This window comes from Colletotrichum phormii (assembly GCF_030913505.1).
Source record: "Colletotrichum phormii strain CBS 102054 chromosome Unknown BDP81scaffold_34, whole genome shotgun sequence".
Lineage (NCBI taxonomy): Eukaryota > Fungi > Ascomycota > Sordariomycetes > Glomerellales > Glomerellaceae > Colletotrichum > Colletotrichum phormii.
In genome coordinates, this window is record NW_026851476.1 from 197781 (window position 1) to 221095 (window position 23315).

Below are 23315 nucleotides of genomic sequence, written 5' to 3' on the forward strand. Positions count from 1 at the left end.
CCAAACTTCCAGACCGTTGCGAGCTCCCCGAATCCATTGTGCAAGTTTGGTGCTCAAGAAGACAACGGTCCACTGGCGAGTGTGGGCACTGCAGCCTGGAGTAGTGAACCTAGAATAACGGTCAAAACAACTTTTGGTTTCAGTGGCAGTGGCCTTTGGCTGGCCGAGCCATAGAGAGTCGTTAGCATCGTCAATACCTCTTGAGAGTAAGTTTGAAGGTCGTGACGGAGCTCATGTAAATCTCAGCACGTTCAGAGCTAGAGGAAACGCAGTCTGGAAGCTGGAAGTCTCGCGTCAACAACTGCTCACCGGAAGTAATCCTTATAGCTGCAGTCTGACGTTGTAGTTGGCATGCACGTTGACGAGACCATCTCAAGACCATCGCGTGGACTCTGGAGAAGATGATCGGTGCCACCTCATGTTGTTCCGGACTTGTCGATATAGACCTTGAATTGGTCAGCATCGCAGCGGTGCAGACTGCCCGGATAATGTCTGGCTTGATGTACACAACCGGATCCCTGCCCTTGGCAAGTCGTGAAGAAATACAGATCTCAGCCCAAGATGATCGACCCAGGCTGCGAGACAGCTCCGAAGTTGTTGCACCGGCGGGTACTTGAAACGGTCTCCAGTTAGATCATTTGGGAGTCAGAGGGGTACTCAGTTTGAACACGTATTCTGCTCGCCAACCCTTTGCCCTTTCAACTGGATGTCGTAGTCAATGACTTCACAATGCGCAAGGGAACAAACCCACCAGCTGCAAGAAAGTGGATGAAAAGAGTTGAGCAAACCAGTGGGTGACTGAACGCGCGGCCAAGACACTATATGGCTTGCGACAGCACTGCAAGGAAACCCTTGAGACTTTTGAAAACCGATGCTTGGAGGCAGCTTTGCCATGCCGTTCCTGGGCGAGTTCGAACCGATGGAGCATTCGATAGTGCAGCACCCCCGCGTCGATCCGCTGAAGAAGATTGCCTCGGGACCATCATGTCAAGACTCGAGTTCCCGGTATCGTCAGCGCCACGTGTTCGGCTCGAGCCGAGAGCGGCGTGACCCCAGAGGCATCAACTGATGTCAACCGCACTTGGGTTCACCGGGTGATCGGAAATGCCGTCTCATGATCTCATGCTGATAGAAAAGGGCCCATCCTAATAAGGATGGTGTTTGTTGGTTCAGCCTCCCTGTAGACGAGGCCAGCACGTCTTAGTTGGGAGAACAGTGTCCGAGAGCCGCCAAAGATGATGGATAGCATCGTCGAGAACGGAGTAGACGGTCTGGTCTTGCTCCCGATCGGTGATGGTAGAGTGGGTCCGGCATCTGTCTCATTTCGGCGCTCCGGGCGGGAGATCTGAACGCTCCAGCTTTTCAGCCACCTCCGGGGGCTATCGGCGGCAGACATCGTGGCTATTGTCCGTCTCATCAATAGCGCGACAGTATCGTAAGTCACCGGGATATCTGCGCTTTGAACGCATCTGGATCTCGTGCGGACGTTGATATGAAGTCTAGTATCGATTACTACGGAACGCGTGGACTTGGTGAGCATATCCGTCGAATAAGGAGTTGATACGGATTTGAAGACGATGCGGCACCGTCGAGGAGCAAAGTGTCCGGAGAAAGAAAGACGGCACCTATAATTTGGGCATCAGTAATGCTGGAGAATGAGACGGGGAATATACTCCTTCTTCATAGCAAAAGAGATAATTGAGTCTCGACACGGCACAAACAGATTGTACTCCGTACGCCTCAGGAGTGCAATCAATCGCAACTTGTGTGCTTGTGTATTCAAGAGGCCCGAGCGTGACACGACGGTCAGTCGTTGGGTAGGATTTATGGATGGAACTCTCGAAGATGTCGGTGTCTCAAGATGAGTGGTCAATGGAGACGCAAACACTTTGCGCTGGCGCGTGCGAAATGAGATTTGGGGGCCAAGGCGTGGGGGCATGAGAACGACGGGGCGATGGCAGTCCAGTTTGATAAAGACAAAGAGGCTGAAGTTGAAAGTTTGTCGAGAGAAGAGGGAAATCTCATTCACGATGCATGAGGCACTTGATTAATTACATAAGGAACCTTGAGAGATGCGTGGTGTTCATCTGGTGACGGCCAGGGCAGGCACCTGCAGTTCGCAGACGGCATGAAATGCAGGAACCAACCTGTGGCCTGAGGCAGGAGAGCCGACAAGGTCGAAGCCAGAATTCCCAAGAGGAAAGAGCTGCCGTGCGAGAAGTCGGTCGCGGGAAGGAGGGGCCCCGGGGGCTTCAGATGCGGTACGTACCGTCACAAGAAGCTGAGGCCCAGACGTTTTCAGGTCTAGTGCAGCCACCAGTCGACGCTCGGACCAGAGGATGGCACGGACATGACCAACCACAAGCTTTTTTGATAATTGAGCGGATCCACCTGTTTGATAGTTTTGAGGAAGCAGAGAGATACTTCCGCGACTTTGTACGTTCCTGCACCACTAACCTCGAGTCGTGGACTGGCATCTTCCCAAATGGGGCAAGAGACAATGAAAAGGCATTGCATTGCAAGCCACGACCGAATCAACGGGCGGCCACAAGTCCACAAGTCCACAACAAACGCTCGGCCGGTCCCTGGAAAACCCGTCAGCTACTGCAAGTTTGTTTTCTCGGCGTTGATTAGCGGCTAAGCGTGATGAGATGAAGCAGTAGCTGCTGCCCAGGACAACGAACGGGCGTTGTGGGCTGCAGCAGTCACATGTTACTGTACATGGACTTGCTTACTACTGCTACTTTAATCATGGCTAGGTACTCGATAATAAGGTAAGATAGGAAGAGTGGCATAAGGATATGAGGCCATGCGAGTTGTCTCTGTCCGCCATCATATGTCTCTCGGTATTTGTCTGTGCTCATGTTGTTGTTTTCTTTTCGACGCAGCTGATGTTTAAATAGGGTCCAGGGTCCAAGACATGGAGGCTTGCGGCAATGTGGCATAAAGGTTGGGCGGATTGAGTTGATTGACGACGGGAGTTCCTCAGGCGTTCGGGTGTCGCTTTCTGCTCGAACCGGTTTGAGACGGGATGGGACATACCCTGCTCTGTGATGGAATGCTTTGCATAGAAGTTAAGTGACAATTGCATCCAAAAAGAGAGACAATCGAGTCGTTGAGCCTCCGCTTGACTCGATGGGAACCCCAGTCGCAGCGATCGCAATCCTCTTCTTCCGGTCTGGTCTTTGTCTAATGATTTTTGGTCTTGGATCTATTGAAGGCAAACACGCGACGGGACTTGCTCTTGCGGGCAGCGGGCAGCAGCGGGTTGGCTCCGACGGGGTCGCATGGGGACGTCATGTCATTGAATGAAATGAAACATGTTTTGTGCCTCTAGTTTGGGTCGCGACAATGAGAACATCCCAAGTCACCCCATCGGACTTTCCGTGCTTGTCTCAATGCCAGAATGATAGGTACGTACGGAGTATTTCTATCCATTATTGATTCGGACCAAGGTCAGAATGTATGTGATTGATTCTATCTGATTACCTAGGTAGGTAGGTATCTTGGAGTTTGCGGGTGCATATGTGCAGCCTCGGATTATTTCATTGCATTCCTTCCTGATTCCACGGCCGTTCCTGCACCCCGTTCCAGGTCGGTCCCCTCTGATTGATGAATAATCCGTGCGCACCCTGACAGACCCACCACACCTTGTGCTCTTCAACTCCATCTGACCAATTAGGTCGCAGCCCAGCCTCAGCCCAGCCCAAGTCAATTCTCCCCAATCCTCTCCACCAGCCACTCACAGCGAGGCTCAGGGACAAAGGTACGGAAGTACACACAACAGATGGGAGTCGTGCCTTCCCTTTCCTGGCTGTCCCTGCTGTGTGCTTCAGGGGCTCTTGCTTTCTGTTGGTCTGGGCTTATTGTATGTACCTTACTGCTCAATGCACCATTGCTGCGCGTCCCAATGCTCGATTCTCATTGCTCGTAGTCACCTCATGCCAGAAATTCTTCACATCTAAACGTAGCCCAGCGTAGTGTAGTCCAGGACCGTTTGGTGTCTCTCATGCCTTTTTTTTTTGTCACCTCCCTCCCCCTTCCCTCTGTCTGTCATTTCCTCCCTTGATTCATCTGTCTGTCTGTCTCCCCAAAGCAGCAGTAGTCAGCCGTTGAACCCGCCATCCGCTGTCCTGATCTGATACATGACCATCACAGAGGGAATAACCAGGAACACAAGGCCTGGGTCCCCCGAACCACGATACGACCCTTGAACGACTTTGTCGCTTTCTTTTCGCCTTTTGTCTGCAATCATATTCATTGTTGATACCCCGTCCCTATCCCCAGTCCAACCACCTACCCACCGACCCCCCTCCTCCTCCTCGACCGACCCTCTTCTTCTCCCCTAGGCCGGCCGAATTTCCCTGCGAGAAAAAAAATACGGATACCCATTTGCTCCATTCGCCTTCACACGAACTCCGGAGTCGAGATCGCAGCCACATACTGTAGTCGCCGGTACTGCGAGCAACATATCGTCGCTCCTCTCGTCCCAGTTCAACCAACGCCAGACCCCGAGCCCAACGATCGATCTGCGCCCTCTATCTCACCTCTGCCACGTTGCTTGCCCCCACGCAACCACGTTCTTCGGATTGCTCAACCAGAACCACGCGAACCCGGCCCGTGTCTATTGTTCCTGATGAAGCGATAGCCGATCGTCTCCACGAGGCCACCTCAACACCACGAGCAGCCCTGCCAGGGTCCCACAGGTTCGCGATCGATCACCATCCTCCCGTACCCTTTGTCGTGCGATCTGGAACCCTGTGCTAAGGTGCATCTGACATAGGTTCATCGGTTTACGTATCTATCGTCCTCTACCTTTCCACATACCGACCACATCTTTGCGCGCGTCGTCGACGAACCGAGCCTTCAATGCCCTGGCAGCCTCTTCCTCGCATTGCCTTCGCCGTTGCGACATATCCTTTCGCCGCCTCGGGCCCGGCCGATCTCCCCCTCGAACTCGGCGATGAGCTATACATCATTGAAGAAACCCCAGATGGCAACTGGTTGCGTGGCTACTTGGTAGCCCCACCCAGTCTGCTGGCCGGACTGACATCCGTCAAGGGCCAAACACTTGAAGCCCGCGTTTTCAGTGGCATCTTTCCCCGAAGTTGCGTCGAAGTCCGCGAGGTTTTGGGCGAATCTGACGACACGGAGGAGCTGGACGATGCCACAAGCGACGATGCTGCTGCTGCTGGCGATATTCAACTCGGTAGCGACTCGGGAAAGAGCGGATTGACGCCGACTGCTACCGAGAAACCCAAACTGAAAGACGGTCACAAACCACTAGCAAGCTCACGAGGATCCAAGGGCTCCAGAATCGAGATCAAGGGGCGCAAACCGCTCGGCGAACTTCCCAACGGTACTCGGGGCCGACTCTCCATCCCCGTCAAGCGCGATCCTGACGCACCACGACCGGCCGCACCTGTACCGATGCTCAAGATTGGCGATGAAACCCCAACATCGGCGGCCGAACCGCTCATTGACGAAATCGCCAGCTGCCTTCGCGAGTGGCATTCGACCAACCTCCACGGTCTACTTCTTTCCCGCCAGTACCCTCGCCTGGAGAAGCTATCACAATTGATCCAGACACTCAACCTCAGCCGACAACAGTTCCTCCACAACGTCCTCACACGACACGAATATGACAAGTTGCGCGAAAAAACAGTATGGGACCTAGTGCGTGTCAATAAGCTTTGTGGAGGGGAAGTCATCGTCCGAGACCCCGCCGACCGTGGACGAGTATTGACGGGCGATGACTCGGTAGTAGACATCACCAAGTTACAGTCTGTTATGAGCGTTCTGGACGAGCCACCAGTGCCCACTGTAGAGCCGACGGCTCTGCACCACCTGCTCGTTGACGTGAAGGGATTCGCCGGTGCATCGGCAGAGGAGACATCCCTGGTAGTCTATCTTGTAGCAAAGCCGGTGGGAGGACAGGCCGCCACCCTCACTGAATGCTTCATCATCGACATACCACCCGGCGGAACGATAGGAAGTCTGGCGAAATCGGGCCAAACTCGAACAATATTCGCCGATCTTTCAGCACAAGACATTGGCGACGTTGTATCAGCAGAAACCGAGCTATACCTCGTCGTCAAGGTGCGCTCGAGTCAACAAGTTATTCCCAGCGGGAAGCCGGATTCTCGTTCTGGCGCCAAGTCACAGGGTGGAGGATATTCCAAAGATCCCACAAAGCCACCCTCTGCGAGTAGCAACAAGCCTTCTAGAAGAAGTCTAATGTGGGGGTCCAAGAGTGGCCGTTCAGCCTTTTCGAGAGGGAATGCCACACCGAAGCTTGATTCACTAACAGAGCAGCCCGAGGGTCGCCCGCCGACCCAGGACGAGAGCCAAGACAGCGCCGCACCTCCCAGCACTGCCGGCTCTAGACCGCGCGGCTCGTTCGATGGCGGCTCAGGCTTCCACATGGCGGAACGGACGGTGGGAATTGGTGTTCTCAAACTCAATGCAGTCATGAAGCAGGATGAAGATGTGGAGCAGGTCGTGAGCATTTGGTCGCCATCACCTACACTCCCAACAGAGAAGCAGGGCCTCCACGAGGAATGGGACACCCTTATTCGAGACCTTATGGACAGCAAGAGTGGGCATTACGAAAAGTCGCGCCGAACCGAACGAGTACAGGTGCACCTCAAATCCTTCAATCACCCGGATGTGGATGCGCTGGTCAAAATAACGCCAACCATGTTGGCTGGCATTCGCAAAACAAACAAGATGGGCTTCTCTGGCGCGCCTACAAAAGCTAGATCGGATGTTTACGTTACGATCGATACTGCTGCGCTCTCTAAGCAAAATCTGTTGTCACGATATGCAGGCAACCCCACCACTCTCTCCGGGAGTGTACATGGAAATAATCTGCAGGTTACACTGGAGGTACGAAGAACAGGCGGGGAGAAGATCCCGAACTGCATCTATTCTTCGTCCAACACCGAGGGAGTTACCACGTGGAAATCTGTGGTTGTTGAGAGGGGGGAGCACTGGAGCCAAACTGTCCGACTCGCCGTTCCACCGGAAGATGTCTTCACTTCGCACATCGTCATGTTCCTATCCGACATGCCGAATGCCCCGTTCGCGGTTGCCTACATGCCGCTGTGGAACCAAGAGGCCTTTGTCCGAGACGGAGCACATGCCCTACTGTTATACAAGACGGATGAGTTTACCTCGACGGCCCAAGCTGGCCCGACCGGCAAAGGGGGCTATCTGTCATTGCAGTGGAGTGCTAGAGGAAACGACGAACACTCTTCCGAGGTGACCGGCCCTCTTGCGATCCTTCGTGTCGACACATACCTATGCAGCACACGATTCTCCCAGGATCGCATCGTTCTGGGCTTGCTCAAGTGGAAAGAGGGCCCCAAGGAAGATATCCCGATGCTACTAAAGCATCTGATTTTCGTTCCCGAAATCGAGGTTGTCAAGCTCCTTAGTGACGTTCTTGATGCCCTCTTCGCTGTCTTAGTGGAGCACTCGGGCAACGACGAATACGAAGACCTTGTGTTCACTGCACTGGTTAGAGTCCTGGGCATTGTACACGACAGACGTTTCAACCTCGGCCCGCTCGTTGATCACTATGCGGAGAACCGCTTCAACTACCCGTTTGCCACGGCCTGTCTTGTGAGATCGTTCACTCGCCTGCTGGAGAAGCCTGCCGAGGCCCAGACTTCGAGGAAGCTCCGCTCCACCTTCAAGGTCGTGCGACATATCCTCAAGTTCATTACCTATGCTCGAGGCCAGCAAAAGGCCAAGGAAGCCGGAATAGGTATCACGACTTCGCACTCCGCCCCTGGTTTCACTCGAGAATTGAGGAATATCTTCAAGGCTCTAGATTCCATGATGCGCAGCAACGCTCCTGTCCTTGTTGGCAGTCAGACGTTGGCTGTTCAACACTTTCACACCTGGTTGCCAGAGCTGACAGGACTCCTGACGACCGAGGAGATTTTGCATATTGCTATCGATTTCCTCGACTCATGTTCGCTTGTTAAGGGCAAGCTGGTCCTGTACAAGCTGGTGCTCATCATCAACTACTCCAAGTTGGAGATCTTTTCACACCCGGAACAAAAGTCAGCTCTGACGGCCAATACCGTCCGGTGGATCGCACCGCACTGGGGTCACAATGAAGACGTGACTGATTCCTGGAAGGAGCAAGTCCGTCTCTGCTGCTCAATTCTCGCCGGTCAGATCGACAATCTTGGCGCTGAGATCCCCGACTATCTGCCAAAGATCATTGATTCATACCTGTCTATCGTGGCCACTCCGAGCAAGCCTCGCAGCCGCCTTTCACTTCTCTTCCCAACTTCATACCCCTTCCCATCCAAGCCTATCGCGGAGGAGTCTACCTTTGACGAAGCCTTGGTTGAGCTATCTGCAATTTTGTCGGCAGTTTCGAATTCCCCTAGCGGCATGCAGCTGGAACTCACTGAAGGTGACTTGACTGCCCTCCTCGAAAATACCCTTCGCGTACATATGAGCATCTTGATGGGTGAGGCGTTCCCGCACGAATGGTTGAGCGTCTACATCTTTCACCACAAATCCACGATGCGAACCTTGCAGTACTTATCTAGCATACTGCTCGAGTCCTTCCTCCCCCACCCCGACGATGCCGAGAACTTCAACACGGAACTTTGGAAGATGTTCTTCACGACAATGCTCAAGTTGGTTGGCAGCCCATCTCTGGCTCTGGAGACTTTCCCTGAGCAGAAGCGGAGAGCTGTCTGGAAGATCGCTGGCGACGTGAGGGAACATGGCGCTGAATTACTCAGACGAACTTGGGAGGCCATTGGTTGGGAGACGAGTAGTGACGAGCGTGCACGATATGGCTTGTCCAAGATGGGCGGCTACCAGGTTCAATACGTCCCCACTCTTGTCGGTCCTATTGTCGAGCTTTGTCTTAGTGTTCACGAAGGCTTGCGACGTATGGCTGTGGAGGTGTTGCAGACGATGATTGTCAGCGAATGGACCCTGAGCGAGGACTTGTCCGTCATCCAGACCGAGATGATTGACTGCCTTGACCACTACTTCAAATCGAAGCCCCTGACCGAGAGCATCCTGCAGAAGTTGTTCGTTAACGAGGTCTTGGAGAGATTCGCGCCGCTGTCGACCGTTCCCGACGAGCCTCTTTATGCTGGTATCCGCGACCTCATGGCGACTGTCGACGAGTTCCTCGATCTTCTTGTTGCCGTGCACAGCAGCGATAACACGAGCGAAGCATCCCACCTCATCAACAGATTACGCCTGATGGAATTCCTCCGCGACATGCAAAAGGAGGAAATCTTCATCAGATACGTTCATCAGTTGGCCATCCTTCAGGGCGAGGCGAGGAACCACTGCGAAGCTGGTTTGGCCCTACGTTTGCACGCCGACCTTTACGACTGGGACCCTACAAAGCAGGTCTCTGCTTTGGATGACTTGGATGACACGGAGTTCCCTATACAAACTTCATTCGAGCGCAAGGAACGGATCTACTTCGACATGATCAAGCACTTCGAGGAGGGCGAGGCCTGGACTAGCGCTCTGGCTGCATACCAGGAACTCCGGGTTCAGTACGAGAGCAACGTCTTTGACTTTGCCAAACTGGCCAGGACCGAGCGAGCGATTGCAACGATCTACGAGACTATTTCGAAGAGCGACAAGCTGGTGCCCAAGTATTTCAAGGTCGTCTATAAAGGACTTGGCTTCCCCTCCAGCCTCCGAGACAAGGAATTTGTGTACGAAGGCTCTCCGACAGAGCGTGCCTCTGCCTTTACGGATCGTATGCAGGAGCAGTACCCATCCGCTCAGATTGTCACTGGTGGCGATGTCGACGATGTCGAAGGCCAGTTCCTAGTCGTTTCCGCCATCACACCGCACCGCGATCTGTCACATCAAGTATTTCAGCGCGCTCGGGTCGCCCAAGTGATCCGCGATTATCTCGTTTCCGCCCATCCTCAGAGCTTCTCTGTGTCGTCTAAGCGTAGCACGTCTGGCCCTGTCCAGGAACACTTCGCGGAGAAGATGGTTTTCACCACTGCTGACCCATTCCCGACAATTCTTCGCCGCAGCGAGATCGTGCACACCGAAGAGATCAAGCTCAGTGCCCGCCAGACCGGCTTAGAGCGCATTGTGAGGAAGACGCAAGAAATGACAGTGATTGAGAAGCGGATCACTGAGGGCGACGAAGAAAACGCTCAGCTGCTCGTGGACGCAGTAAGTGTGTCGGTCAACCCAGATTCCGAAAATAGTGTGGCTTGCTATCGCCAACTACTGCCGCTCCGTGCGGAACCCGAGGATGACGAGACCGATATGCTGGAAGAAGAAGAGGTTGAACCTGAGCTTGAACCTCAAGACAACGCGATCAAGATGGCACTCGTGGACCATGCGATTATGATCAAGCGGTGCCTGGCAACTTTCTCCAGAAGTACGAATGAGATCCTCAACGAAAGGCACGAGGAACTTCAACGATGTAAGTGTTTCATGCTCATGATCATTTGCGTGGCCGCCTTAAACTAACATGCCCTAGACTTTGAAAGGACCTTTGCACCCGAGATTGCCCTTTTCGCTCCTCAGCAGCCATCCCGGGAGTCTGCCAACGCTTCGCCGACTTATCGACGGTCGTCGCCATCTACTGAACACGCATCACCTCAACCGCAGAGCGTTGTCGGTGCTATGACGAACGGAGTGGCTGTCGAAGAAGTGTCGACGATTCAGCCAGTTGCCATCCGCCAAGGGCGTGGGACGCGTCTAAGCTTCTTGGGAGGTCGTAAGAAGGAATCTCCAGTTCTGCAGCAGACCAACAGCGACACTCAAACAACCCCGGAAGCAGAGGACACTGTTAGCCATCGCAGCCGAAGCTTTAGCAAGACACAGGACAACGTGACCATTACAAGCAATGCAAACCGTCGCAGCAGCTTCTTCCGAGCTCCGTCCAGCGATGTACCGCGGATCCTGGGCAGTAACGATGCCACCAGCGAATGGGTAACGGACTCGGGCGGACGGCGCAGTTCAGACGCCGGGACAAACTTGACAGAGAAGGAGCGGGAGTATAAGGACGAGCGACCTGTAGACGGTCTCGGTATCGTCAAACGGGGAAGCGTCAGAAAGAGGCTAAGCATGCTGAAACTTGGCAAGAAGTCTACTAAGGGTAACGGTACCATGGTCAGCGTGCACGAGGAGTAGGACTTCACGGCAGCGGCCGAGCAACTTGGTTACATGAACAAGACGACGGGCGAATGGCAATACCCGGTGTCATGATGGCACAAGCGTATGGGAGCATCTGTTTGGTTCCCAGGGACAGGTCAAAGGCTCTCACGGAGTGCCTCTATGTGATTGCATTAGAGATCCCCATACTTTTCCACTGGCTTTTTTTGCGATTTGTACAGACGGGGGATGGTTGGCGGGATGGTGTTCTGGATATGTATCTGTAGGATCCCCCCTCATTTGCACGGCGACACAGCGCAGCAGATGGATGCATGCAGGCAGGCAGGCAGCTCTTCTTTTTTCAGGTTCTGTTTGTGAATAATACCTGGTCGCACACTACATGTGTGTGGAAACCCAAAATACTCTGAACCACGAATATGCGTTTTACCGTGCCTGTCATCGCAACTCTCCCTCCACCTCAGCGTTTCCCCTGGCTGTCTACACTCGTCACGTCGGATCGGCCCCGAAGTCAACAACTGGATGAATGAACTACACGGTTTCTCCATTGGTTGCTAGCCTACCCCAGATGCGCAACGGCATACGTTTCCACATGGGAGTTGGCAGCGCCAACCCAAGCGTTCCAATTATTCATTCCTCCATGATGGCACTCGGTCGTAATAGGCCGCCCCTGCACCTGCGCAGCAACATCCCCACCGCGGTGCACAGTCACGACAACCTCACCAGTCCGACCATTAAACGGCGCACTCCCATGATACACACCGACCCCTCCGCGGGGGACCCCATCATCATCCCACCCAGCCTCCTCCGCGACCCCGCCCACGCTGACCGTGACCTGCGCCGGCCCCGTCAGCAGCGCCGAGAAGACAATCTTGTCCTCCATGATCTCGGACGGGTGGAAGAGCTCCTGGCCGTGGGAGCTCGTGTTGCCCGTCGTGCCGCCGGCGTCGCCTGCGTGGCCCGGGTGGAGGCGGTACCAGGTGACGAGCCCTTCGCGGCGGACGGTGGCGGTGCCGTATTTGTAGAGGTCGATGAGGAAGGGGAGGAGGAGACGCCAGCCGTCGTGGGGCATGTCGAGGACGTAGTTGAAGGGGGCCTGGCCGTATTCGAAGGCGCCGAATTGTTTTGGGTGGAGGGGGCCTATGTAGTGCGATTCGCCAAAGTCGTTCCAGGTGAGCTGTGTTTGTGGTTAGAAATCGATGTATGGTTTTCATCACGACTAGTTGGGATAACTTACAATCTGCACATACTCAGGCCTCATGGCCAGAATCTCATTCCACCGGTCGTTCCACAGGTCATCTCCCTTCCACGCCCAGTTCTTGTTCCAGGTGGGCAGGTTAGTGTAGAACCAAGGGGAGACGGCGACCATGTAGGGCCGGTGGGGACCCAAGGCGTGCCGGTACGATGCGTCGAGCCCCTCGTCCATCTTGCGCGCGTTGCCGTGGGGCCAGGCAGCCCAGCTAAAGAGGCCGTCGGTGACGCCCGTCTTGAGCGCGTTGTCGGCGCCGATGGAAGAAAAGGAGGGGATGAAGAAGCAGTTCGTCGCGGCCTTGATCTCGTGCCAGTCGGCTGCGTTGCCGACGCCTTCGAACGTTGAGACGATGGGTTGGTGGCCTCGTCTGAAGTAGGCTGGTGAGGGGCCGAACTGGGTTAAGAGAGTTAGTTGGGCATTATGAACTTGAAATTGGAAAAAAGCCGTGATGTTGGGAGATAAGAGAGAGACTCACTCTGCTGACGATTTCGATGACGCGCTCCTTGGGCCACGCTCCTGCGCCTTCATAGTCAAATGATAAGAGCAGCTTGAAGCCCGTCTGCTCCGCCGCGGCGAAAATGTCGGGGAGCTTGACGATGGCTTCCTCGTGGATGCCAAAGTTGAGGACAAAGGCGTCAATGTGCGCTTGCTGGGCTAGGCCGATGTCGACTTTGTATTCATCAACGGTGTATTCACACGTATTGCTCAGCTGTGGGGGTAATCGTGCGTCAGTGACTGGAATTGGCATCTTTCATTGTGGTGGGAGGCCTCTCCCGCGTCCCCGTGGGGATGGTGACGAACCATGAAATGAGCGAATACCGCTCGCTCGAACCCCTGATGCGGTGGTTGAGGGGGGTAATGCTGCTGCTGTTGAGGTTCATCGTCGCCGGTGATGGAGGCGATCTCGGCCTCGATCTTTTGCTTTGCTTCCCTGAAGAATTTCCTCATGGTTGTGTGTTTTGGTGTTTTGAGAGAGTTGAGTCCTTCCCCCGTCAAAACTCACTCACTTTCAGTAGTGACGCGTGCGCCCGCTGCATCTACGGATACGCCGTTCAAGAAGCTCCAGTTAAATGACACGTGTGGGATGGCGAAAGCTCTCAAGACTTGGCGATCGATAGAACCATTTGTAGCCCCATCGCTGCGTAACCGAGGGCTTAGCAGCATTCCGAGTTATCCGGACGATTGATCTTGGGGTGCATTTGGATGGGTTTTTTGGTGGTTTCTTTCGAGGTTGGCCGATGGTGTTGTGCAACCAGAACATGTCGTTGCGTTATCTTGTAGGATTTGGGTCAATTACAGTGCTTTGCGTGCAATGCGTGGTGCTGTTTAGCGGGTTGGAGGTTCTGAGTCGTGGTTTGGACCGGTAAGACAGCGGCTCAGTCCGTTGAAGTTGGGGTTGGGGTGGTTGCTATTTTTATCGCTGCTCGACTCGGCCCAAGGAACATGGCTCGGCGCAAATGGTGGTGATTGGAAAGTATGAGCCGGTCGGAACTCAATTCGCTGTTAACAATAAGAGACAAGGCAGAAAGGCAAAAAAAGATGAGGAATTGATTGATGGTTTTTCCTGGACCATTCGTATTCACTCTGGGATATTATCTCTGAACCAGTTGAGTATCCATGTAGTTAGTTGATTGAGATCAAGAGCTCTTCTTCTTCTCTGTCTCACACACAACATTACGCGGTAAGCGAGTCAACAACCAACGATCGAATAATGTCAAACAAAAGAGAGTTGTGCTCGTCAACAGATCATGATAGCAAGTTGTAGTAGCAAAAGCAAAAGGAAATAAGTGTCCCTAGCAAGGCTCGAACTTGCGACCTTTGGATATCTCTAGATGTTCTAGAGTCATACGTATGGATATGAGACCAACGCTCTACCGACTGAGCCATAGAGACTGTGGAAGTTGAAAAACCAGAAGCGCAAGTTGACTAAGATCCAGCGGGTGTTGTGGAGTCGAGCTAGTTGGTCCCTTGATGGACGTTGATAGATGGGTGAGCGAAAGGACCATTCCACCCAGACCCGCTTTGCGATTAAGTTAGGGTAAGGTAGTTGATTCACTTACTTAATCACAGGATAGATATTGATTAAGTCGACTGAATGTCAATACTAAGTTGCTAAGGTGTACAGACATTGGTATGTGTCCCGGCCTGGCCTCCGATGCCGGAAAACAAACGTTCCCGGCCGAAACTTGACGTATCTGTGCACTAACAGATGTACTTACAAACGCAAAACCAATGCAATCCAGGCACCAGGGGAACAGGAACTTTCCGAACGAACGTGCTAACTTGTTCCCACAGTCTCCGCACGAGATAACGGTAGCGCGGCCCTCCGGCAATCCGCAAAGTCCCTTGCACACCCCCCGTGGCCCCCCTACTATTGTCCGAACCAACAACTCTGCCGGACTGCTGACACATACGGCAAACGTACCCCAGACTTTCCCGGACGACAGGTCTCCATGCTCGTTTACATGCTTTCAAAGGATTGCGATATCTGACTCTCAAGGTCCCCACTGGGCAGATCGGCGGTTCCGCGCCGTTGGGCAATTCCTCTTTTTTCCAACTTGTCTAGAACGCACTGATCTCTTTTCCCCTTCCCTCACAATGAGTGGTCAAAGAACCGGCAGCACCCATCAGGCCAAACGCCCGCGACTCGGCGAGCGTACCATGTTGGCCTGCATCGGCTGTAAGCGGAAGAAGCTGAAGGTAACATTCAAATCTCCTCAATGTGTATACAGAAACCAGACTGACTCATATTAATAGTGCGACGGACAAAGTCCCAAGTGCCAGAACTGCGTGAGGACTGGACGAGGTAGGGTCCAACAGTGACGTGAGACGGCATGGTGAACTTTAGCTGATGTGGGGAAACCAGACTGCCTCGTGGAAGACCCCGGCACCGGGTTACATCGCCCGCGCGACTACATGAAGTCGTTGGAGGCTCGGGTTGCCTATCTCGAAGGTCTATTACAGCAGGCCCGTCCCGAAGTCGCCCTCGATCACTTCGGTGCCAACAACGAGGGTGGTGGTCGTGGTCGTGAAGCGGAACAGCACGCCGCCGCCGCCGCCTCTTCGCACGGCGGCCCTACGCAGGCAATGTCCATCATGCACATGCCGTCTGCTCTCGCCCCGAACCTCCAGGGCCACCACTCGTCATTCGAGGACGTGGACTTCTCTCGGGCGCTGCGCGCGCCTTCGGTAGATGCCGATGACCATCATGTCGATACCTTGTCGTCAGAGGTTGCGCTGCTCTGTCTTAGCGCGGCAGGCCGTGAGCCGCATTACTTTGGTCCTTCATCTGCCGTCTCCTTTTCACGCATCGTCAGCGCTACCATGGGCCTTGCTAGCACCGGTGGGAGCTCACAACATAGCCATGCAGGGCGGGAGAAAGATATCAGTCCCGAAGTCGTTCGAGAAGTACCGCTGAGGTTACCCTCACCAACGCTAAGGGCAAACTTGTCAGAAGCGTACTTTAACAACATACATCCTCAGTACCCGTTTCTTCACAAGCCGACGTTCCAGATTTGGGAAGAGACCTGCCTGAAAGCAAGTCTTGACGGAGATCTGAGTAGCGTCAACGGGTCGACATTCTTCTTCGTCCTAATAGTGAGCTAGAACGCTGAAAACTTCAGGATATGTCTGTCCGTTGTCCGACGGTGCCCTGACAAGATTTATAGGTCTACTCAATAGGGTCTTTAGTCCTTGGTCAAAGTCATTATGATGCTGCCGAGGTATGATTTTACCCCTTTCGCGGAATTATAGCAGCAAGCAGCGAACAATGTTGACGCAGGAAACGGCAGGCTTATTACTCTATGGCCCTGGATCACATCTCAGCAGTTCTGGATCTCGATAGCCTCGAGTCTATTCAAGCAATATTAGCTTGTGCCGTGTACTCAATCAGATCACCTGTTGGCGTAAGCTTATGGTAGGCTCAATATCTGACCAATACTTTAAGCATCGTAGAATTAGTCTTGACTGTATCTTAGGAAAGTATCTGGCATGGCTATACGCCATTGCATTGAGCTCGGCTACCACCGAAGTGCCGAGAGGTATCACAAAAATACAGATGCACTGACAAAAGAGATGTCCAAGAGATGTTTCTGGGTTGCGTATGACATTGACAGGGTAGTTGCCTTTACACTAGGTCGCCCAGTTGGTATTCCAGATGACTCAATCGATGTCGAGGTAAGGTTTCCACACTGCGAAACACCGCAGCAACGGGCTCTCTGTATGATATGCTAACGAGTAGCGCAGTTACCACTTGATATCGATGATGAAAATGTGACTTCGGGAGGACTTTTGGCAGCCTCACGAATATCCAGCACAGATCCACCGACACTCATGACCGGCTTCATCCACGCCATCAAACTGAGACGTCTATGGACAAAGATCAGCGACAACCTCTATCCACCCACAACTCGGCGGTGCGGCTGCGGACACACAGCGACCATCGAGAGTCTCCGCCAAGAACTAGAGGAATGGCGCGCAAAGACCCCCGATCAGCTGAACTATTCGAGAGCGCACCCACTATCCGTCTTCACCTCTCGCTCTTGGTTCCAGCTCGCCTACGACCACTCGATCCTCCTGCTCTACCGCCACTACATGATGGGCGGATCACCCGCAAACCACCCCACGCCAGACGGCGGCGCCGCCGGCAGCGCCAGCCACGGAGGAAACCTCAATGACAACGAAGCCACAGAGCGGGTGCTAGAGGAGTGCGCGGTGCGCGCGCGGGAAATGTGCATGCTCTACCGCCGCGTCTACCAGTCCTCCTCGGTCCAGTTCACCTGGGGCAGCCTGCACATCCTCTTCCTCGGCGGGCTGACGTACCTCTACTGTCTGTGGCGCTCCAAGCGCGTCCGGGACTCGACGAGGCAGGCCGACGTCGTCACGACGTGTATGGCGTGCACCACCGTCCTCATCATCATTGCCGAGCGGTGGAACCTGGCGACGTCGTACCGGGATATCTTTGAGGCGCTGTCGCAGCGGACGATTAGCATGGTGTGCAATGACGGGCAGAAGCCGGCGCCTAGTAATGCTTCGTTGCCGGCGATCGGGCCGGGCCCGGGGGCGGATATGCATGCTGCTTTTGTTGGTGGTGCGGCGCCGTCGATGCAGGATTGGATTATGGGGTTGGATGACTTGTCGATCCCGCAAGAGTCTGAGTGGCTGGTGCAGGAGTTGCTTCAAGGTGTTCGGGATTATTAGCTATTATGGCTGAAACGTTGGAATGGATGCCATGCTTTATGATGAATGAGGTTGAAATAATAATTAGGGTGCTAAGAAACGCCAGCTGAACGATATGAAGCTATTCAACTTCCAACAAATACTACGAATCTCCAAAATATCGAGTGACGTGCAACCCAGCCGCCCTGGCAAACAAAACATATGATTGAAATCACTTAACCGCTCAGCATCCTCCTTCAGACCTTAACTTTTGTCAAAGTCGTGGAATCATATCCAAACTCAAACCAAGCTCCCCAGCGCAGGTCTGCAAACTCTTCATCTGAGCCTGCGCATACAAATCGTTTGCATCAAGAATGTCTCTCGCCAAAGCCCTCTCGTACCCTTTCACATCCGGTCGTATCGACTCCTCGTGATCTATCGTAGACTCACTTGAGCTGGCCCCGGACTGGATGTTTGACTGAAAGATCCCGGCTGCCGAAAAAGGTAAAAAGTCTTCATACGTAATAGGCACTGCCTCAAGTACGCCCTCGGAAACCAATCGATCCAAGAGAGATGCAGGATCCGCTGTATCGAAACCTGCTAAGCTGTGCAGCTTCTCTTTGGCATTTTCTGCGCATCGATATTCCGAGAACACGAGGCCTTGTCGCCGCAGCTCATCCCAGTCATCGGGAAACTTTTCAAAGACCTTGGCAAAGGTCTCGTCCACAGCTTTCGTATCAGATGACGCTCCGGCTGCTTGTGCCGTGGCCATAGCCTCCTCTAGAAGCTCATCATACAGCTTTCTACCCGCAGGCGTAACGGCAGCTCCCCTCTCCTCAATCTCACCAAACCGAGCCTTGTGGAACCCATCCACAAACTCGTCTCTTCCCGAAACAGCGAATCGAATACCCTCCTGCAGCGCAAGGAAACTCGTCTGGCGCAACAGAACCGGGCATTTGCGCACCGGCGGGCCCTCGATGCGGCTCTTGACCGCCATACCCGCGGCGAGCATAGCCTCCTGCGCGGCATTGATATCCAGAGCCCTCGGCGTGAGGTGATTGATATGCGACGAGCGGAAGCACGCAATATCCGCCAAGATGGGATGCTCGCTCCGCAAAAGAGCGTATTCTTCATGCGAAGCCGCCGCCAGGGGCTGCCAGCTAAATGTGCGAATCGCCTCAACCACAAACCGCTCCCCTTGCTCCGTCGTCAGCCGACCATCCTGAACTTCCTCGGCCGTGCTCAAGAGCTCCAACAGGGCATCGCTAAAGATGTTGCGTATCGCGAGTAACTCCAGAGCGACCGCCCTCGCCCTCCCGGATTTGAGCAGCTCGGGCCGGAGCAGCGTGGTGAAGACGCGAAAGGGGTTGCGTTCCAGAGACTGCGTCGACGTCGGGCGGAAGCAGGTCGCGTGCATGGGCAGGCCGGCAACGGAGAGGTCGTAGTAGCCGACGGGGTGCATGCCGAGGAGGGCGAAGATGCGGCGGACGGTGTGGAGTTCTTGCGGGGTGCCGAGACGGATTGCGCCGTGCCGCTCGAGGGTTAGGCGCTCGATGCTGGCTTCCATTGTTGCGGAGGCCGAGACGTGCCCCCCCGGCCCCCCGTGGCGCTTTTTGGTTTGGGATTCTTTGTTGATGGTTTGGACGATTTGGATGAGGTCGCCGTAGAGGGGGACTTCGGCCTTGTACATGGCGGACATGGCGAGGGCAAAGGTTGTGCGGAGGGTGTCGGCGTCGGGTGCCGGATGGCCCGGGGGACCTGAACGGTGCGTGGATAGAAGGCTGGTCGACATGGTTGTGTTTGATTATTGATGTTGAGCAACTAGTTGTTCAAAGACCAAGAATAATCTCTTGATGAAGATGACTGAGGAGTTGCAGGTCAAGATAAGAATGAAGCGATAAGGTTGAGATTCGGGTGAGGTAGGGAGACTAAAGGTAGAAGCTAGTCCGCAGTAGAGAGTTCAAGCTTAGAGAACTCGTAGATATCATGTATTATCAAACACAAAGGCAAACTAGGGTCAAACAAGTAGGTGAGTTTGGGTCACACGATGTCTTCGGCAGGAAATACTGTCATAGAGCCAGGTCTCATGGTTCTTCCCGAGAGCATTGCAGAAACGATCAGTCTGAATCCTTGACTAGGAACATGCCTCAAAACCCGTCAGACGACTAGCTTTCGTAACCATGGCCGAGGTCATCGACTACGCCGTCCGGCTTACACCGGAGACTACCGATAAGATGTCACTGAGGAGCATTATGTGGCTTCGGGTATGGGGCAGTGGGGTGCCGGCAGGTCGTCATGTTGCCGAAAGGTGGATCGGAAGCAAGGAAGGGCTATTAGTCGGGCATGAACCGTTTCCAACCGCCAGGGTCGGAGGTTTCCGAGTGATGGCGACATTTGTGTTGTGCTTATCCGCTACCTCCATCAACTCATGCGGAGTAACCGCCATTCGGTATCACACTGCTCACTGACTCAACGATTTCATTCCTCCAAAGGCACCAAGCGAGAGACAATCTCGTATGTTGGGTTGATAAGAAGACGCAGCTGTGCAAGAGCAAGGACACCTCCCGTTGACGGCATATCGCAGTTGAGAGCAGTACCAGATCGCCCACTATGTCAACTACCACAGCCGTCACATCATCCGCACCCGCACAAGCACCACCGGCACCGACGCCGCTCGGTTCGGCGCTGGACTCGGGCAAGGCGGGTAGCGGCAAGGTCAAGCGCCTACACCAAATCCCGGTTCCCGAATCCAAAGAAGCCGCCCAGAAATGGCAGCTGGAACAGATGGCGGCCGCGTTTCGCATCTTTGCAAAGTTGGGCTTCTCTGATGGCAGCAGTGGTCACATCAGTCTACGAGGTATGCATTCTTCCCTTTCTGCTTTCAATACAACATACATTGAAGCAGCACATGCGAGGGACCGTGCTAAGAGCTCCTGCAAGATCCTATTAGGCCGGACACGTTCTGGATCAACCCGTATGGAGTGCACTTTGGTGTGCTTAAGGTGTCGGACATGGTCCACATTGACGAGGACGGCAACCGTATCGGCGGTGCCGATAAGCCGGTAAATACCGCCGGCTTCACCATTCACTCCGTTCTCCACAAGAGGAGGCCGGATATCAATGCTGCCTGCCACATGCACAGCCCGTATGGCCGGGCGTGGAGCACCTTCGGACGTCCGATCGACATGCTTAACCAAGGTAAGTCACAACCTACCAACCCAGTCGTGTAGTGATTCTACTCTGTACTAACCATATTATCGAAAAGACTCGTGCATGTTCTACAACGATCTCTCAATTTATGAAGGGTTCGGCGGCGTCGTACTGGCAAAAGAAGAGGGCGAGCACATAGCCGACGCCCTCGGTCCCACCAACAAGAACATCATCCTTCAGAATCATGGACTGCTCACCGCCGGCGGGACTGTGGCTGAGGCAGCTGCCTTCTTCATCGCCCTCGAGCGTTCTTGCCAGTCTCAGTTCCTCGTGGAGCAGGCTGTTGCTCCTGGAACCAATGGTGCTGCCGGTGGATTGAAGAAGACGTTTGTCGGCGAGGAGGAAGCACAGTACACAAAGGATGGCACTGGTACGCCTGAAGTCATGTACATGCAATTTGTGCCAGAGTATCAGTTGATTCTGAAGGAGTCAGGGGGTGACTTTTTGTCTTGAGACTGTGTAGGTAGACTTGTCTTGGAATAATGAAAGAGAAAAAAAGTCCTTCCAATCAGCTTTCTCAACGAGACTGTGATTGCTGAATGTCTGTTCATCATCCTCCCTATTCCCGCTCCCAGCGCCTCAAGATCCTCAGCCACAGCTGAACTGAATCAACAACACCCCCCAGGAGTGACCGTTGTCTTGTTGGCCACCTGTTTTGCCAGCCTCACCACTCTGCCGGTTGCGCTGTGGACTTCCGCAAACGAGAACAAGATTGCCATGCGAATTAATGGATTTCGAATAGATCTCATCGGAAAGGAATGCAGCGTCGCGTTGGACACGTCCGCCCTCCGAACCTAGAGAGGACCGTGTCTCGAAGACTGCACTGCATACGCACGCTGCCCCCCCAAGCCGGTCAGATATATCGGGTTGTGGCTAGCTGACGCGGTGAAGATCTTGCCAACTTAGTTGATATCGGCATGGTGGTGGCGGTGAGAAATGGGATACATATCAGGCCACTTGGCCAAGGTTGAAAGCAGCTACGACTGCCAATTTTCGACTGTGCGGCTAAGTATGTACTTTGGGTTGTGGAGAGCTGAACTGAAGGATTGACTCGATAGCTTCGGACTGTGGAGAGCTGAATTGAACGTTCGATGCCCTCCAGCGGCGAATTGCTAGCGAACCGCATTCGTGCCCTGTACGGCCCCTCATCGTGCACGTGTCCAACTACAGGTGTCAACTATGTCTTAAAGCACTCCTGAGGCTCCCTATAAAATCGTAATTATTAGAAAGACACATTGATCTGGAGAAACCCTCTCCAACCATCTACCATCCGAATCACAATGCAATCACTTGCCCATCATAAACCTGAGTCAATATGGCGACCGCAGCGGCCATTGGCGCAAACGCCGGGATGATGACTGTGCTGACGAGCAACATCACAAGCGAGGCCGTCTCCAACGGTGTATGGCTCGAGGTCCTTCAGCATCACTTCCCCCCGAACAGATTCACCATCGCCCCAGAGCAGAACAACCAGGCCGGCCGTGCCGACCTGACGGTCTTCTTCATGTACAACGACAACAACGGCAATCTCTGCTGGGACCCCATCTTCACCCTCGAGGGCAAAACGCCCGGCGTACACATTACCCAGGCGCATATCATCCAGGCCAGCGGCTACGTCCGGACTCTGAGCTCCGCTAACTTGCTCAATGGCAGAAAGTTCGGGATGCTGGTTGCCGGGCAGGAGGTGGTCTTGTTAGTCAATAATGGGGGCGTTCAATCGACGCAGTGGGATCGGGCGGATACCAACATTAATCAGTACAATCCAGGGACGCCATTCAACGTGTGGGGAATTCAGGGCCAAGGAAACATGGTCGATGGCTTCTTAGCTGACTTTGCTCAAAAATTCTAATAACTTAAAACTAAGATTCAAAAAAATTCGGATTCCAGTCTACTTCCTCATGACTGCTACTAAATCCTCCGACGCTTGCCGTAAGTTACTAGAAACATGGTCACACTGTTGGCTTCGTTGGTATTCTACTAGCACTGAAATGACACACGATATACACGCGACAGGGATTACACCGTAGAGATACGCCATACACACAAATAATCAGGCACGATCAAAGCCATGAGGAACCCAAAGTACCCAGCAGGACAGTATATCTTGGTGAACGCCATCCGGATCCCCGTAAACTCCGGAATCAAGGTTAGGAGATCAAGCTCAGATAGATCCTAGCTCACATAGGAGCACCGGACAATAAGGAAGCCGAAACAGTAGCTAAGGAAACGCTAAGCTCTGAACCAGACCTAGCAGAAACAGAAACGTACGGATCCTCATAGTAATAACTGGAACCAATGTGCACGTGGTATTTGGAGATAAATAGGATACCTCATAAGTAAATATTAAGCACGGTAAACAACTATATTGTCTCAGCATATAACCCAGTTCGGCGCGAATTGATTATGGCCCTTGTGAGCGTGGATCGATAGCCTTCTCGTTGCTCAGATATTCAAATCCTACTACACCACGGATTCCCAAATCGCGACTCTCAAAGCGCGCGTCTCAGCGTGGCTTTCGGGTGGCTTGAAAGGCATCTATTGCAAAATCTGGCAG

At 53.7% G+C, this 23315-nt stretch overlaps 7 protein-coding genes and 1 non-coding gene across 8 annotated transcripts; 4 read left to right on the forward strand and 4 right to left on the reverse strand.

Annotated features, from left to right (window-relative positions):
* Nucleotides 1–1024: 1024 nt before the first annotated feature.
* BDP81DRAFT_144875 (uncharacterized protein) lies at nucleotides 1025–2064 on the reverse strand. The gene is made up of 2 exons (XM_060581875.1): nucleotides 1674–2064; nucleotides 1025–1625 (listed from the first exon to the last, which is right to left on the reverse strand). Exons 1-2 carry the CDS (start codon nucleotides 1937–1939, stop codon nucleotides 1121–1123), a joined length of 771 nt encoding a protein of 256 aa, XP_060438613.1. The 5' UTR covers nucleotides 1940–2064; the 3' UTR covers nucleotides 1025–1120.
* Nucleotides 2065–4869: 2805 nt separating this feature from the next.
* BDP81DRAFT_400110 (SH3 domain-containing protein) lies at nucleotides 4870–11163 on the forward strand (the record flags this gene model as incomplete). Its single annotated transcript, XM_060588645.1, has 2 exons — nucleotides 4870–10450; nucleotides 10508–11163. The coding sequence occupies 2 exons, from the start codon at nucleotides 4870–4872 to the stop codon at nucleotides 11161–11163; spliced, it is 6237 nt and encodes a 2078-aa protein (XP_060438614.1).
* Nucleotides 11164–11701: 538 nt separating this feature from the next.
* On the reverse strand, nucleotides 11702–13342 carry BDP81DRAFT_455177 (family 71 glycosyl hydrolase; the record flags this gene model as incomplete). The annotated part of the gene is made up of 4 exons (XM_060593038.1): nucleotides 11702–12319; nucleotides 12380–12787; nucleotides 12870–13103; nucleotides 13196–13342. The coding sequence occupies 4 exons, from the start codon at nucleotides 13340–13342 to the stop codon at nucleotides 11702–11704; spliced, it is 1407 nt and encodes a 468-aa protein (XP_060438615.1).
* Nucleotides 13343–14182: 840 nt separating this feature from the next.
* On the reverse strand, nucleotides 14183–14287 carry BDP81DRAFT_t354. The gene has a single exon. It is a non-coding gene; the product is annotated as a tRNA-Met (tRNA).
* Nucleotides 14288–15055: 768 nt separating this feature from the next.
* Nucleotides 15056–17593, forward strand: BDP81DRAFT_465915 (fungal-specific transcription factor domain-containing protein; the record flags this gene model as incomplete). Its single annotated transcript, XM_060594341.1, has 6 exons — nucleotides 15056–15094; nucleotides 15152–15200; nucleotides 15261–15991; nucleotides 16186–16310; nucleotides 16372–16570; nucleotides 16640–17593. The coding sequence occupies 6 exons, from the start codon at nucleotides 15056–15058 to the stop codon at nucleotides 17591–17593; spliced, it is 2097 nt and encodes a 698-aa protein (XP_060438616.1).
* A 232-nt stretch (nucleotides 17594–17825) lies between these two features.
* On the reverse strand, nucleotides 17826–19343 carry BDP81DRAFT_333802 (uncharacterized protein; the record flags this gene model as incomplete). The annotated part of the gene is made up of 1 exon (XM_060585700.1): nucleotides 17826–19343. The coding sequence occupies one exon, from the start codon at nucleotides 19341–19343 to the stop codon at nucleotides 17826–17828; it is 1518 nt and encodes a 505-aa protein (XP_060438617.1).
* A 630-nt stretch (nucleotides 19344–19973) lies between these two features.
* On the forward strand, nucleotides 19974–21408 carry BDP81DRAFT_360530 (class II aldolase and Adducin domain-containing protein). Its single transcript, XM_060586399.1, has 3 exons — nucleotides 19974–20408; nucleotides 20492–20749; nucleotides 20817–21408. The coding sequence occupies exons 1-3, from the start codon at nucleotides 20162–20164 to the stop codon at nucleotides 21212–21214; spliced, it is 903 nt and encodes a 300-aa protein (XP_060438618.1). The 5' UTR covers nucleotides 19974–20161; the 3' UTR covers nucleotides 21215–21408.
* A 621-nt stretch (nucleotides 21409–22029) lies between these two features.
* Nucleotides 22030–22648, forward strand: BDP81DRAFT_441045 (uncharacterized protein). The gene has a single exon (XM_060591568.1). The coding sequence runs from the start codon at nucleotides 22077–22079 to the stop codon at nucleotides 22608–22610; it is 534 nt and encodes a 177-aa protein (XP_060438619.1). The 5' UTR covers nucleotides 22030–22076; the 3' UTR covers nucleotides 22611–22648.
* The last annotated feature ends 667 nt before the right edge of the window (nucleotides 22649–23315 follow it).